Here is a 17,997-nt window from a genome sequence, read left to right on the forward strand (position 1 = left end):
TCTCAAACGGGAGCAATATTCGGCAATGTGTGAACCCCGCATTAGATTGTGGAGTTTTATTTATCTTTCATGATATATGACAAAACGCATCTGTTGATTTGCGTATAGTGACAGTCATTAGCTATCATTAACCATAACATTTGGTGATCTATCTAAAAGAACAATTTCGTAATCAATAATTTTTAGAGAGGACATTGAGTACTCGATTACTCGGGATGAACATCGAGCAATCGAGTGTAAATTAAAAGTTATACTCGGATACTTGAATAAATTGTTATATTGAGATTGTACGCTGAGCAAAATTTATTCCCAATGCGTTATTAATAACATACGAAATTGTTCTTCTTAACGATGATAACAAGCATTAGGAATTATTATATATATCGTATACAACATTAAATAAATTTCATAAATACAGCATTTTATTTGTCGTTCATGTAGTTGTAAGAATAACTTGTTTTTTTCTCTTGTACAAGGTCTAATTTAAGGAACCTATCTTACTGAAATCTACGGAAGCGTATTAGCGCCACACATTTTTTTTTTATTTTTCTTCCTATGTTTACGTTATAACACAAACCTTTGCGTTATAACGCAAACCTTTGTTTTATCTTATTTCTTATTTAAGATTCAAAGGAAACAGTAGTTATTAATGGAGGAGGCTGTATATAATAAAATTTATCACCTTTGTAGTAATTGCAAAGTAAACTGCTTGAATAATTAGATCATATCAATGACTAATAATGAGCAGAATAATATAAGAAGATGTGGTATGAGTGCCAATAAGAAAACTCTCCATCTAAGTCACTATTCGTAAAAGTAAACCATCATAGGCCGAATTACGGTCTTCAACACGGAGCATTGGCTCACACTAAACAACAAACTATAAAGGTCCCCAAAAACGATATCCAAGTTACTACTAGTATATATATTACAAAGAAAATTGAGTTAATTGGGGTTATACCTAAGAAAAAAATCAACCCTGCTAATATAGCTATAACCGAATATAAATATACTTCCAAAGTAAGCTCTTGTTTGAGAACTGTGTAAAGTAGGTTACATTCAAACAAGCTACCCTTTGGCAATAAATGTATAGAATGAAGATGTTTTATTAATAAAATTATGTTCTCTCTATTCAAATTGCTACCCAAGCATCTTAAAATACTTCATTATATTGAAAAGAAAATTCAATGACTTTCTATCAAAGAATCTTGATCATATTCTGAGATTTAAAAAAAATGTTTCCTTATTAATAATTCATTTTAAAGCAGAAAGATCATTTTGTCTATTTAACTTCGAGGTTTCACAATTGTATGACATTATTTTTGATCTTTCAATTTTAATATGACTATAGACTAAACTATATCTATTTTCTTGTTAAATTATATACTTTTCTGATGCACAAATCAGTCTTAATTTATGTATAATTGCACTTCAATTATTCCATTATTCCTATGCATATTTATTATAATGATTTGGCCTTGTATGTATGTTTCTTTTTTTTATCTACTAGTAAATCACATCCGAAATGAATGACAGACGGACATATATACATAACTTAATGAATAATTGAAATAAAGATATTTGCGTTATAACGCAAAGGTTTGCGTTATAACGCAAAGGTTTGCGTTATAACGCAAACATAGGAAGAAAAATAAAAAAAAAAAATGTGTGGCGCTAATACGCTTCCGTAGAAATCCTTCCCCAAGGCGCACCAATATACCATTGGTGAGACACTAATTACACCTTATGTTAAATTTCAACTGCATATGTGATATCTAAAATGCTTTCTTTTTTTTTTCCATTCACACGTCTCTCTCATTCAGAGCGAATACATGATAAAAGTGTACCTGGCAGGAACCAGTTTTAAGTTGAATACATTGATATCCTGTAGATGTTTTTCTTATCTTTATTTTTGTCATTTAGTTGCTGTGTTATTGACAAATGACATTTATCTCCTTTATTCATATAATTTCTTTCAGTTACCATAGGAATAACTATATGAGCATTTATTGCACATAAAACTGAAATTTAGCTATCGAATTGTATATATTTGTTGATGTCATGAATACCCCATGGCATTATAAATCTTTATTACGTATGGTATTATTTTGATATTATAAACAGTATCTTTTTTCAGTTACCATGGTAATAAGATTACATACACACAGAATATAACAGGAAATTCCAACCGTTGGCTGCACTGTCCATGAGCTATAACTATGTCTGTAAGTAATATTTACTTCTGATAAAGTTAAGGATAAAACAAAACTAACGGTCTATTTTTCTTTGTATATATTACAAATACAAGTATTAGAGACAACACAAAGGAATAGAAACAGGCCGGTAACAACCGTTGCCGGATAGTTTTCTGCACGAGTAGTCAGGTCAAGGTCCGAGGCAATGGACTCGGACCTTGACCTGACTACTCGTGCAGAAAAACTATGGCCTCGGACCTTGACCTGACTACTCGTGCAGAAAAACTATGGCCTCGGACCTTGACCTGACTACTCGTGCAGAAAAACTATATACGGCAGGTTGTTTCCGGCCTGTTTTTTTTGTTACGTTTGTTTTGTATCTGACTTGTACGACGTTTCAAGGAAGAAGTATTACATTTTGCAAGACTGAACATTTGAGAAACTTAAATGACCTCAAAGTAGTAAATGTAAGTTATAGTACAAAATTATTACATTTTTTTTTTTTCAATTTCCCTTCAATGTTTATTTTTTCTAGAAAAAAAATCAGGAATCCAATAATTTGATAAAAAAAAGGAACCATTTCAAGTAAAAGATGAATGTTATCACGTTTGAGACTTTTAAAATGCAACTTCGAAAAAAAGTAATATATAAAAGAAATATTTTTGTGGTAAATGAGATATCGTTTAATTTTTATGGCTGAAACGGAAAGCGGGGAAAACAGGAAGGGGGGGGGGGGCTAAATTGATTGGAAATACAGGCTGTGATCTTTATTTTGATGAAAAAAATGCAGGACGTGCCATTTCATCACCCCCATTCACCTTTAAAAAAATTGAAACATTCGCATGTTTTCTGCCAAATACATGAATTCAATATTCAGTGGGGGAAGGGGCTTCCGGGGGTTGGAACCCCCTTTTTAGACGACAATTTATTTGAATTGGGACAAATAGTTGGAGCCCCTTTTTTCCTGGGTAGGGAACCCCTTTCTTAAAATGGCTGGATCCGTCCCTGATAGATGGCAACTTAAATATAAATTCAATAACAATATAAATGTATCAGAAGAATGAAATTTCTACTTCATTAGTGAATGAAATGTTATGAAAAAATGGATTTTGTCTTGTTATTAGATATAGGAAGATGTGGTGTGAGTGCCAATGAGACAACTCTCCATACAAATAACAATTTAAAAAGTAAACCATTATAGGTTAAAGTACGGCCTTCAACACGGAGCCTTGGCTCACACCGAACAACAAGCTATAAAGGGCCCCAAAATTACTAGTGTAAAACCATTCAAACGGGAAAACCAACGGTCTAATCTATATAAACAAAACGAGAAACGAGAAACACGTATATATTACATAAACAAACGACAACTACTGTACATCAGATTCCTGACTTAGGACAGGTGCAAACATTTGCAGCGGGATTAAACGTTTTAATGGATCCAAACCTTCTCCCTTTTTCTGAAACAATAGCATAACATCACAACAAAGAAAAACATACGATAAAATATCAATTGGCAGACTTAACTCAATCAAAAAACGTATGATTAAACAATGAAAGAATAAATTTGATCTGCGATATCTGAATACAAATGCAGTTAATTAAATATTAGAGACAAACATTCATGACCAAAAAGCTAACAAACAAATTCAAACACAGGACATGACTGAGAAATATTTAACCAATCAATGTTCACTTTAGAAAAAAACCGGTTTTTTTATAATCTTGAAGTTTATACAAATGTTGTAAGAATAAGTGAAAAATTGAAGATATTACAAATAATGAAAGCTGGTGTACAGACATTGTATATATGAAGACAAACACTTTTAAAACATTTTTTTTAAACCCATGCTTGTCTCCGCAAGTCACGGTTGATCGCGATTAAACAAACACGTGTTACTATATGATCCAATCGCAGCCTACCGTCCAAAATTGAGGACATGAGGCCATAATGAAGAATAGGTTTGTTTGCCCAAACCCTACCTACCCAGAAAAAAGCTGCCTACTCAAAATCTTGTATTGTCCTGATTTGAAGAAGTTTTTTTTAATCAGATAGGCATGAAGACTAATAAACATCTGATACTTCAATTTCTTTTTGTTGAAAAAAAAGGAAATGCCTACCTACCTACCCACTGACTCAACCTTTGGGTAGGGTTTGGGCAAACCAAAATATTTTTAAGTGTGGCCTGAGTGTTAATGTACTGTTTTCTATAGCTCTGCGGAGGCAAAGTCGTACAAATTGAAATTAACCTTTTACCAAAATTTCAAGAAAATATAAGAGATATCTCTACTGTATCGTACGCCCTTTATATTCTGTGAGGAGTGTGGGGGAGGGGGCAGGGTAAATTTTTTTCGTTCTCATTAACTATTTATTTCACATGTTGCTTTATATACAAGCCTCTTTTATAGGTGGCTTTGCCGACTGGAATATTTCTTTACTTTTGTACACGATTGATTCCCGCATTTTGTACAGAATACAGGGCGGATCTAGCCATTTTCAAAGAGCGGCGTCCCCAACCCAGGATTAAAAGGAGGGTTCTAATCATATATCCCTAATTAAATTATTTAATAGCCCAAAAAGGCGTGAGCCAGGTCCGACCGTGCAAAGGTTGTATAACCAGTCAAGGTCGTTTAAAACTTCCATATACATGTCCCCATTCAAATGTATTAATCGTCCTAAGAAGGGGTTCCAACCGCAGACATCCCTCCTGGATCTGCCACTGAGAATATTCATTTCCATCTTGTCTTATTCATGGTTATTTATTTTCAGCTCTTACCATTCATCGTCCCTACCCCTCCCCTGACTTTGAAAAGTAATTTTTCATCCCCTAGCAAGATATCGAAAGATTATAGCATGCAAATATTAAGCTGATGCTATTGTACATATATTTCTTGCCAGTCTTGCTCAAAGCCAAAAAGTAGTGACCCTAGAATATTAATCTTTTGCAGCTGTTAAACCCAAATAGTTATAAAAAGGGTGCCAATACTTTCTATCGAAAGACTTTAACTAATTCAACTAGCAATAGAGTTTACGATAGTTATGACAATGTAGCAACGCGATGTTTAGAAACCAATGTACATAAAAATGTCCTTTAAAAATTAAATTCAATACAAATATATTTGCCAGACCTAAATATACATGCTCGTTCTAGACGTATATCTATGTAAAGCTGGGGTCACACATTCACGATTTTTACTGCCGTCCTTGACAGGACCATTCCCGATTAAATTTTGTCAAAAGTCTCATCAAGATCCTGTGAATCGTGGAGGGAAATTCACACTTTAATTAAAATTTGTAAAACAAATAATTTAATCACGACAACAATCAGATATTGTTCAGGAAGCGTCGATATTCAACTGTTTCCAAGCGAATTTATCCCGATAATCCCGTTGTCAATCCGCTTCTACTCCAATTTGTAATTTTGCCTGGTAAAATTCGACCGAGTCTGTCACGACTGCGTCCCGATTCTACCGAATGTAATCCGACAGTGAACAGACAGTGGACCGACGCTGACGGAAGTTATCCGTTCGAAAACTGTCGGCATACTCGGGATAATCAGGTACTGTCGGAACGTAATCCTATCACGGTCTGATCTATCGCATTGCAAACGGCTTTGTCTGGTCTCAGTCGTATTGTATTCTGTAATTGTCGGAACTCTGACGTGGGTATCATTGACGAGTTTCTTATTAATAACGGGACTGTTCCGAAACGGTTTCGGCAAAAACGGTTCGCAATTGGGACCTTTCCCCACCCGTAGGAATATGTTACGAACTTAAACGATTGCGTTCAGACAATAATAGGACATTCCAGATAACTGAGGATAGTAATCCGACTTTTTCACTTTTCGTGTCGTATCGCTGTCTGATCTCAAACGGGAGCAATATTCGGCAATGTGTGAACCCCGCATTACAAATGTATGTTATGCGGGGGTACAAGAATAAACATTTCTGTTTTTAATTAAGATTTCCCACTTTTTTTTATTTCATCTTCATTCAGTTATTGTGGTTTTTATGTTATATTCAAAGGAATTATAGAAGAGACTATAAGAGATAAATTCCGTTTATGTCTTTTTTGCAGTGTTTCTATGATCTCCATCTGAAAGTAGAAGCGTTCTTTGGTGGTGCTTTTGAGAAATATGGTAAATTTGTGGCGAGAAATCCGTGGAAGGCCATTATATTTGTTGTAATAGTAGACATAGGATTTGGTATAGGTCTCATCAATCTGACCCAGGATACCAGTCTAGAACAGTATGCTCCGACAGACAGTACCGCGATGAAACAACGGGAGCTGGTAAGGATAATGTTTAGAAAACCCTATATCATTGAATTACTAATGTATGGAATACTAAATGTCCAAGGTCTAGTGTTGAACTAAGGGACACTACGGTTTATTATTAAATGGTAACTAAAGAGGGTAGTGTTACAGTACTGTCGACAACGACTCGACCATACAGCAGACAACAGCCGAAGGCCGCCAATGGGTCTTCAATGTAGCGAGAAACTCCCGCACCTGTAGGCGTCCTTCAGCTGGCCCCTAAACAAATATGTATACTAGTTCAGTGATAATGGACGTCATACTAAACTCCGAATTATACACAAGAAACTACCAAGGGAAGTTCACATTCAATCTGACAACGATCAAACAAAACCACAACCAAACACTATATAGTAAACTTAAAGAGTAACCAACTTGAATCCTACCAAAACACGAGGCTGTAGTGATCTCAGGTACAAATGTTCGTCAAAAGGGCAAGCAAATATTGTGTTCAACACGTGTCACCCTAGTGATTGTCCTGACGCATAACTTATGTATTGATTAATGCACAAATACGTTCTCCATGAAATTTGCTATCTGAAAAAAAAAAGCTTCAAAAATTAATTATTATGATTTGTTTATTATTTGATTTAATTTATTAAAAAAAAATTGAAATGATTTAAGAATTCAGGCGCGTAGCTCCCTATACGCCAACACGCAGTTGCGTGCACATCGATTCGGCAAGCAAAAAAAATAAAATGCCAAAATAAAACTTTATAAATTAATTATGGTTAAAGGAAACACATATGTTGTCACTTTTTTAATGGATGAACTGTCAATAAATAACGACATTTCAAATTAAACGTTTTATTGGAGATCATGTAAAAATCGGACAGTAACTTGTATCTTTCACCAGATTTGAATTTATTATACTCAGTCTTTGGAGCATATTTTACAGAGTACGGCTTATCTGTTTGCCATGCGATGTACCAATCGACATTAGATTTATCGAAACCCTTTGATATTATTGAAAATATGCCGAGGCGATGTTTTCGACAGACTAACAGAGCCAATCACCCTGAAAACACGCCAAAACAGCATTGGAAAGTCTCATTATATTTTGCGTTCACACACGTAGACCATATAATGGAATTCGAGAATGTCTGTATTATCAGAAAATAGCTTCTTTGTGTCGTATCTGCTTCCTCGTGTTGTAAGAAATATAACCAACGAATAATTCTCAACATTGTCTGAGACATACAAAATGACCTGGCATGTACTTTAATTTCAATCGGGAGGCCGCTCGACGCCGGAGAACACGTACGCTGCTTTATAAAATCTCGCGAGTGCTACCATGCAGATCTACCAGTGTATTACGTCTGTAGTCTAAAGTCTGGGAGCAAGTTCGTTTCTGCTTAGACCCGAAGAGCAGATTTTGGTCAATGTTGAGTAAATTCTGTAATTCAAAAATGTGTTGTTTATGTATTTAATTAACCATGATTTACTCTATTCAGAAGATTCAAGTATTATTAGTTTTACGTTCATAAATTGTTTATAAGTCCTATCTACATGTAGCTCCTCTTTAAACCTTCCTATGACCGAAAACTAAAAAAAAAAAAATTCTGCATTAAAGGGTCCCAAAAAATTTTTCGCCTCGCTCCGCTCGGCGGTAGTTGCTTGCACATCGTTTTCTTCTAGCTACGCCCCTGGAATTACTTGAATTACATTTAATTGGTGATTTCGTGAGAACTAAGTGATTTATAAGTGATGGTTGCAGAATCTTATATAGAGCTGCTTGTTGTGTTAGGTTTGGTATTGACTAAATATTTCGAGATACCTTAGTATGATAAGCCTTTTACCTAACCTACACACTGCTTTTGTCATTTTTTTAATCCAGAAATAGCAATAATTATCCGCTCTCAATAGTGTATATCAAGCGTTCGGAGCTTCTTGACGTATCTGTGTATTTCTCTTTCAGGTTAAAAGTATGTTTACGGTGAACACGTCTACAAATTACTACGCACAAAGTCTAGTGAACACTGGAAATTTTGCAGAAGTTATAATAAAGAAGAAAAATGGCGGCAACATAATAGATTCTTCACTATGGAGCGAGATCACTGCCTTGAGAGATTACGTCATTGCTACCTCTATATCATCGTCTGGTACATCATACGATTTCACGGATCTTTGTGCGAAACGATTTTCGTCATGCGTAATAGACGGAAATTATATTCTGGATTCCGACTTTACCACTGCCCTTACTGGAGGAACTATTTCTTATCCACAGTTCACGACTTCCGGTGAAACTTTTACCATAGACAACACATTTGGCGAAACCGTATCATCAGGGGGATATCTGACGTCAGCAAAAGCTGTTAAATTAAAATTTAACCTTGCCAATACTAACTCAAAACTCGCTGATGCGTGGGAGGATGCATTTTTGGACCGAATTAAAACATACAGCAGTAGTTCTTTGAATTTCGAATTTGCCCACTCTAGAAGTACAGATGAAGAACTGAATGCCAATGTTGCAGGAGACATCACATTTTTTTCCATCACGTTTACATTAATGATAACATTTAGTGGTTTAGTTATGGTTGGTGGTAATTGTGTATCAAACCGATATAATATTGCTATGGCTGGTGTGTTGTCTACCGGATTGGCTATCGTAGCGGCATTAGGATTCATTAGTGCAGTTGGTGTACTCTTTACCAGCATTGTTGGAACAATGCCTTTTTTAATCTTAGGTAAACAGTGTATTTTCCTAGTTTGAATTTAAAGAAATGTTTCATTATATTTTGCATACGTTTCCTAGTTTGCTTCTAAAAATAACTATTTCAAAGTTTGATAAATGTGTAGACTATTGTATTTTAAATAAACTCTATGCCTGCGTTAAATGGATTTGAAACGCCAACATGCGTAATTTCCTATTTTGTAATCCAATTCCAGTTTTACCATAAATGCACTTGCGAATTAAGGTGGCTCTGGTATCTTCCTCCATCTTGGATTTTGATGTAGCAGATAATGGTTGGTCTAGATCTTTCATGAAATGTGCAAATTTTGAGAGTAGTATGTAATTCATGTAAAAGACTTTTGATGTCAATACATAAAATCATGTGTTTGATCATATTTACGTCTGTAATTTAAAAAAATAACACCATATTTGAGTTTGATTCCTTTTTTTCAATTTTTCAAAATAAGGGGAGGTTACTCAGATAGAAGGGGAGATAACTCAGACAAAGCAATTTTGTAATAGAAAGTGTTACGAATTTACCCATTTTAATATGTAGCAAGAAAACAAGTTCGGTGACCCTATTTTTTCTTTTTCTTATCAGAAAGCATGTTATAAGAGCTATCTTCTCACATTTTATTTTAAAATTCTATCATGCAGTTTTCTTTTTATCACACAAAATGGGACATTACATACATAATCTATACAAAATCTGACAATTTTGCACAACCTGTAGCGTGAAAAAAAGTCCGGTGACCAATTCTTATTACGTCAATGAAAAGAAAAGCATGATAAAAACTTAATTTTGACAAATTATTTTAAAATTCTATGGATTTTAATTAAGACGCCCCAGTCACCTTAAGTCAATAGTGTTGTAAGAAAGATTTCAAACATTACATTATACTCTCGTCCTAAAGTTTGTAAATGTAGAGATAAAGATGTTAAGGAAATCATTTATATAGAAACCTTTAAAAAAAACTTGGTGTTGAGGTGCAGGTTTTAAAAAAAAGAAAATAATTGGCGTAAAATAAAGGATAAAGATAAAGGATACAAAGAAGACAAGAAATTATCATTCGGAAGAACAAAGATAAAGAATAACGGGAAACAAATTTAAGATAAGAGAAAAATTACCATTATGATCAGAATTAAAGAATACAGAAATGACGCCCTTTCTGCTGTTACCTTAACCTCAAATAATTTACTTAATGGACTAATTGAAATATAGAAAGGTATAAAATTGTAGATTAATATACTTTTGACGTGAAATAATGTTGTAATTATTTTGCAGGAATCGGTGTAGATGATATGTTTATCTTACTGTCTGGTTTAGCGGCAACATCACCAGAGCTAGACACCGAAACACGAATTGGACTGACAATGAAATCCAGTGGTATCGCAATTACTATTACATCACTAACTGATGTCATCGCTTTCTGTGCAGGAGCCTCTTCTGTGTTTCCGGCAGTTCGGAACTTTTCTTGGTTTACGGGTATGTATGCGTCATACAATATACCTATTTTTTCAAGTTTCAACCCCGTCGTTTAAAACTGTAAGAAGATGTCAAGGAACATTCAAAAGGCAAAAGTCAGCGGACAATTAGCAACATTTACTCTAGCTTAATCGTAGTGTTCGAAACCACGTTCGCAAATCCAGGATTATATGACGTGAATCAAAAATTGAAATAAAATCATCTAGTTAAGAAGCCAACCTGAGCACTAGCTGTATTATACAAATTAAGTATTGATTTCCGCATACAAATTTACGTAAATAGATATATTAAGCAGTCTTTCGTATTGTTATTAACAAAAAATCAAAGGCAAATTTATCTATTACATTCGAAATAAGAAATTCTAAACAAATGTTTCTATGTTTATAGAGTTTTCTATCAGATTTCAATACGTTTAAAGTCTTCAAAAAATATTCTTAAATATCAATTATTAGCAGAATTGATCTCATTATCTTGGTCGTAAATAACCGACGGATTTCAATTTGAACAATTACAGTTAATTAAAGTTAACATTTGTCAATCAACCTTCTATAGTTTCAATAACATCATTACTATTCATCAAAGAGTAATATGGAAATTCTAAATTGCAAAATAAGACGTACTTGATATTAGTAGACATGTTCGGGTGCGGGAATTTCTCGCTACATTGAAGACCTGTTGGTGACCCTCTGCTGTTGTTTTTTATTTGGGCGGGTTGTTGTCTCTTTGACACATTCCCCATTTCCATTCTCAATTTTATACTTGCCAGTTATTATCTGGTTTGCTAAAACGCTAGAATACCATTCACCTTCATCATCATCAACATCCACTGTGCTTAAACGGCTGTGGGTAACTTAAGTTACCCACAGCCCAAGATGGCGGACTCTAAACTCGTTGATATTTAATTCATACAAAATGTACCTTTTGCGACGTTTTTCATGCAGAATGTAAATATTTATAGGATTATTGAATAAAGAAATGACTAACAATTACCATAAATTTGTTAATATAGAGTTCACTAAAGCGCAAGGTCAACTTTAAAAAATGCATAAGATGTCCGTAACTTTTTGATCGAAACTAAGCAGACTGTCCGTAACTTTATTTTTAGATGTGGGTAACTTTTGATTTAAAATTTTAAGAATTATAATTTCAACAATTAGAAGACAATTAACATCATATTTGTAACCTTCGCGGCCGTTTATACTACTCATTCACCACCAAATGTGATTTTATTAACGCATCATACTTACACCACAGAAGTTTTATGTCGGGTTTGGGGTACTCCATCCTGGTTATGGTTTCAACTTTTATTTACTGATGTGCGTCTTATCGACGTTTTTCGCTTGTCAGACCAAGGCTTTTCCATACTCTTTAATGTTTTGAGTTTAATTATATGTTTGCGGTTTACCTTCACCTCTGTTTCTTTCTATGTGTATTTTGATGAATACTCTTTGACGCGGCTCGGTATTTATACATCCCACCAGTTAGTTATAGTGTTATGATTTTTTGAATATGTTTCCTAGTATGTTTTTTTTTCTCTCTTTGTATGTTATCAGGGGTTGTTAGACTATTAAATTACCCTGTTGTCCTACGTAGTTATTTATATTTTTATATACTATGTCGAATTGTTACACTGTGTTGACTGCTCTTTTCCTTTTATTGTCACTGACTTTTACCTATTGTGTCTTTCAGTTTTATTCAGTTTAATGAGATTTAATGCAGCTTGCATACAAATGAAATATGCAGCTGCTGTAAAACTAGGTTTATTCATTTATACAAAATGTCCTCTTTTTTTTTTTTTTAAAGTTTTCCCATTTACTGTAAATCTTGGTTTTTGTGGGGATGAGAGAAAAGTGTTTTTGGCTTTTTCAAAAAGACGGAAAAAGTTTGTGCACTTAAGTCTCGTATAGTCTATCCACTGATTGCCTGGGCAATTTGGGTTCCCCTCCAAAATCCAAAATCCCGGATTCACGCTACCCTTGTCGTTGCTGGCAGAAAATCAGTAAGTGTATACATGCTACATGTATGTGTAAAAAATACTTGTGTAGTCTACTTGTTCAAAAATAAAAACGAACAATGATATGTTTCAACAGTTTATCATACTGCTATGATCGGAAACAACCCTCCGAACTTGGCGATTCGGATACCCCGACGTTATACAAAATAAGACCCGAGTTTTGCGGATTTATCGTGATTTTTTTCATATTTTTCCCAATTTTGTCTTCCATCGATACAATGAATTATATCATACTAGACATCTACTTCGTTTTGTGAATATGTATTTGATGCAATCTCTATCACCAGTTTAAACATTACATCCGCGTATGTCGATTCTTTGAAAGTTACGGACATCTCTATTGGTATGATGAAAAAAGTTACGGACAAGTTGTTTGAAGTTACGGACAGCCTAAGTGTTTTTTAAAATCGTGCTGTGATCGTTTATTTTGTAGAATTTAGTCACCTTTCCAGTTTAGGGGTTTCCCTAAACGATTAATACAACTTTTAAATTCAGTTCATGTTTAATTGATGCATTCGTGGTATTGTTATTCTATAGAAGAAAAGTATCTAACCGACGCAAGGCGGCTCCATCTTGGGCTGTGGGTAACTTAAGTTACCCACAGCCGTTTAAGCACAGTGAACATCGTCGTTATCGTTGTCGTAGTCATCGTCATTACAATAATTACCATCGTCGTCGAATTCTTCGTCATTATCATAATCATCGTCGATATCGTAATCAAAGTCGATGTTGTCGTAAACATCGTCGTCATCCTAATCGTTGTCTTTGTCCATAAGCTATGTCGTCATCATCTTTATCATTGTGATCGACAATCATCGTCATACTAGTCGTTGTCATCTTCCTCATGGTAATGGTCATAACTTCCTCTCTATATATGTCATTTCCTCCTTTTCAGGTGCAGCCATACTTTTTAGTTACCTTAACTACATCACATTTTATCTCGGTTGCATGACGATAAACGAGAAAAGAATTGAACAAAACAGACACTTCTTTACATGTCAAAAAATAAAATCGAGAGAAGACATGCAGAAGAAGGCTAGCAATTCAAGAGCAGACATTTTCTGTTGTTCCGGATCTCCCAATAAACACAGAGGTGAAGTTGAAGGTCCTATCGAGAAATACCCAAAGATGCTGGTTACAAAAATAGTGCAATTTACTACTGCAAAAATTGTAATTTTATTATTTTTTGCAGGATTCGTTGCCGTATCAATATATGGTGCTGTCCATTTTAAACAAGATTTTAATCGGAGGGATCTAGTGACCACCGATTCATACTTTTATACATATTATAATGCTGAAACTACATTATATGATCAAAGCTTCCCAATATCGCTGAATGTACAAGCCGGTGTAGATTACTTATCAAGTACAACTCTCGATGCTATAAATTCCCTTCGCGATAACGTTAGAAACGATACTGATATCGATGACACTTTCTTCCTCTCATGGTTGCATGCATATATTGATTCAGCCAATTACGATGATTCATCTTTGTCAAACTTCATTTCCGGTTTGGAGACATATCTGGGAACAACAGCTGGCAATTTGTATATCAATGATGTCACAATCGATGGAACATCAATAACAGCGTCACGGTTTCACGTTCTTACAGAACACTTTGCGTCATCAACGCAACAAGGGGACATGATGAACCGCATTAGGGATATAGTTGGTAGTTCGTCCTTGCCCGTGTTTGCATACGCGCCTGCGTTCATTTTTATTGAACAGTATGTGGTTATTTTGTCGCAGACTTTGCAAACACTTGGTATTTGTGTTGCTGTAGTTTTTATAATAATTATAGTATTCTTACCCCTTCCCGTCATGATTCTTTTAATTACAACCACTGTTGTCCTCATTATGACGTCAGTGATTGGATTCATGCATTTATGGGGATTAACGTTAAGCTCCATTACAATGATTCATATTATCATGTGTATAGGGTTCTGTGTTGATTTTGCTACTCATGTTTGTCATGCGTATGTCCAAGCTAAAGGGGACACTAGAGACCAGCGAGTAGCAGTTGCTATTGATCATGCTGGCGGGCCAATACTGAACGGAGCCCTATCAACTATAATCGGCGTGGTAATGTTAGCGTTCTCGAAGTCATTTATTTTCTTCTCTTTTTTCAAAGTAATGCTTATGGTAATGGTATTTGGGCTTCTGTATTCCGTATTTCTTTTGCCTGTCGTGCTGTCGTTTATTGGTCCACACTACAATCATGAAATGGAAAGTGCGAAAGTAATGGACGACATATCATTACCGAGGAAAAGCAACGAGACAGTCACTTTACCTGATGCACTAAATGGTGATCAAGAGGATGAGAAACTAAAACATGTGTAATACAATGTATCTATTCTTTTACATTAATTTTTTTTGTATATTAATTCTGATTGTTGTATCAGTTTTGATAATTCTTCTTCAGTTGTCATATTCCGAATATACAAATTCACATTGCTTTTATGGAAATGTTAATGTATGTCATGTATCTACAATTTAATAGATTAATATTATTTTTTCATCTTAATCAAAAAACTATTTGCGTGCAAAAAACTATTTTAAATGACAAATACAAGTATATATAAACTGCATTAAAAGAAGACATTTTACATCACTTGAAGCGCATTTCGACATTTAATGTCTCTTATGGCGATTCTTCAGTGATATTGTCCGATTATTGTTATTTAAGAAATGACTGTAATATTTTGTTCAGTCTTTGAAGAAATATATAACCATATTTTTATGTTATTTCGAATAAACAGAAAAAAATATTAGTCATTCCTCACAATTTAATCTCAAATTCCTTTTTAAGCTGGAATAAATCAAGAAAAATCGTTGAAGACAAAATTATGTCTATGAGCTGATAGACCATTCACAGTCAGCCAATCGGCATTTGCGTTACATCAAAAATTAGATTATCACTGTACGTTATCAACACGAGATATTTCATTTGTCATTTGCAGACTAGGTCTGGTTCTAAACTGGACACAATGGACGTTGTCTATGGAAACATGGTATAATAAAGTGGAAAGTTGTAAAGGCTTTTAACCCAATTTTGAAGGAAATATATCTATCGATATAAAAAATGTTTAGCTTAACCAAAGAAAATTGCAATTAAATTATTTGAAATAAATAACACATAACGCACCGATAAACTTGTTCCGGAGCTAGCTAATTTATGTAGCTTTTCATTGTCAACCAAACTATGTCCCTCCTTTTGGAAATGTCCCGTATAACTAAATGAATATAGAATTCTCGTTTTGCCTATTCCGTGGTTATAATCCTATGGTAAGAAATATATTTGCACGAGTTGTTTCCCTTAGTAAGCCCATACATTTTGATTGAGAAAGAAGAGCTTACAGAAAAACAATCTCCCATACAGACAGAGTTGTCGTCCTATCCTCCTTAATCTTGAGTAGGAAAGGACAACTATTCTCTCTCTGTATGGGAGATTGACAGAAAGAGGAAGTTTATATGTGCCTAATATGTATAATGCTCTATCTTAGAAAAGGAAACGAGCCTATATTTAAACAGTGGCAAATAATTAATTACAGGGTCAATTTACAGAATAAATAAATAGACAATTGTAATTCAAGATATCTTGCACAAAGGGAGACAATTCTTGCAAATTACTTTTGAATTCGGGAAGATAAAACGAAAACTATGACAGATTGTATCCTGTTTATTATTACATTAATAAGGAATAGGGAATAACATCGCTTATTTGAATTCCTATAAGTTGTAATAGTAATGACAAATAAAACACTCTTTAATGTGATGAAACATTTTTACTTAAAGATTCGACATTAAAGCTTCCGTCATGCACCACCGGAAGTAAAGCAAGAAAAAATCAACCATTAACCTAAATTTGTTGTGTGTGCGTGTTCATGAATTGTCTTCATAATACCATTTTAGTATCTTGTTTGATTATAAGTTGGTAAACTAAACTTTGTTATGCTTGATAGAAAGTATTGATATTTTAGTTTATATTTACATGTATTAGATTTAAAATTTTGTATTTTTGATACAACTGTCAGAGAATTGATTTCATAGACAGATCGAGCGAGTTAGTAAATGCATAATACCACTGTTAAAGAAAGACTTTAATATCAAACCTCACAAGTGATGGGGGGATAGCTATGAAGTTTTATCATATGTTTAGTAGTAAATACAGTACTAGTTTTGAATATTTGATAAAAAGCCTGCTGTTTAATCCATATCGAGCAACTTTGATGCGCACCCTTTATCGCATACCCTTTATCACACCCCTACCCTTTATCACACCACTACTTTTTTTTTTTACATACCGAGGCAGTCAGCTTTTATTTTTTTTTTATTTTTTTTTTTTTTTTTTTGCTTTTAAAAGAAATATTTTCCCTCAAAATAGGTACGGTCACTCACTAACGCTCCGGATAAAATAATCGAATATAAATGCCCAACCCATGGTTAAATGAGAACAAAGCTACGGCTGCCATGAATTATGTTACGTCCGGATGAAATAAGCAATCAACGTTAAATCCGATGTTTCCTGTAGGAAGAGTGTCGTGCTCTATACAAGTTTGGAACGTTTGCAAATAACGTTTTAACTTTTAGGCTCATGTTACTTGACTTTGTATATATGCATTCACCTCAACATTTCCTACTGCATACTACTAGTATATGTGTGCTCATGTACATTTTGGGGGATTTGAACGAATAGTTTGATTGTAATATGCAAGATTTCTTGAAAGCATTTTTAACATTTTTTGTTTTATATTGAAACATATTTCATGCATTTAGTTGTATGTATATTGTTATTTTTGTTATTAAAATATGATTTGACAGTATTTCCTTGCTTTTCAACTTTCAAATAGTTGTTTGAACTATTGCCATTATATATATATATATATGTTACCATACGGTCGTACGGGTAGGCTTTCGGTCGACTTTTGGTATTATACGTTCTGACTGAATATAAAATAAGAAAATGTGTTATAATTGCCAATGACTCTCCGCCAGAGACCAAATGACATTGAAGTTAACCGTTATTATAGGTCGGCGTATGGTCTTCCAAAATGAGCAAATTCCAAACCGCATAGTCAGCTATAAAAGGCCCCAGAATGACAAATGTAAATCTTTTCAAACGAGAAAAAAACTATCTGATTCATGTTAAAAAACAATGAACAATGGAAATATGATATACAGCAACAAAACGAATTACGGGATTCTGAAGACCATGTGTCAGCTTTAATTATCATTATCATTATTGTCAATTTTTTCAAAAGTTTTTCTTCTGTGTTAAACTTTTTATATATATATCATAACTGTCATAAATAT

The 17,997-nt window shown here is 34.1% G+C and overlaps 1 protein-coding gene across 2 annotated transcripts in view; it reads left to right on the forward strand.

The window, feature by feature from the left end:
* Positions 1–17,507, forward strand: part of LOC143044547 (patched domain-containing protein 3-like) — a 30,883-nt gene extending 13,376 nt beyond the window's left edge. For both annotated transcript variants that reach the window (XM_076216607.1, XM_076216608.1), the window contains exons 2-6: positions 2,138–2,225; positions 6,274–6,486; positions 8,429–9,197; positions 10,470–10,670; positions 13,580–17,507. In XM_076216607.1, the coding sequence (XP_076072722.1) occupies positions 2,220–2,225; positions 6,274–6,486; positions 8,429–9,197; positions 10,470–10,670; positions 13,580–15,024 (2,634 nt within the window). In that variant the 5' untranslated portion in view covers positions 2,138–2,219 and the 3' untranslated portion in view covers positions 15,025–17,507. The remainder of the gene's footprint in view (positions 1–2,137; positions 2,226–6,273; positions 6,487–8,428; positions 9,198–10,469; positions 10,671–13,579) is intronic.
* The last annotated feature ends 490 nt before the right edge of the window (positions 17,508–17,997 follow it).

This window comes from Mytilus galloprovincialis, chromosome 9 (genome assembly GCF_965363235.1).
Source record: "Mytilus galloprovincialis chromosome 9, xbMytGall1.hap1.1, whole genome shotgun sequence".
In the NCBI taxonomy this organism is placed as follows: domain Eukaryota; kingdom Metazoa; phylum Mollusca; class Bivalvia; order Mytilida; family Mytilidae; genus Mytilus; species Mytilus galloprovincialis.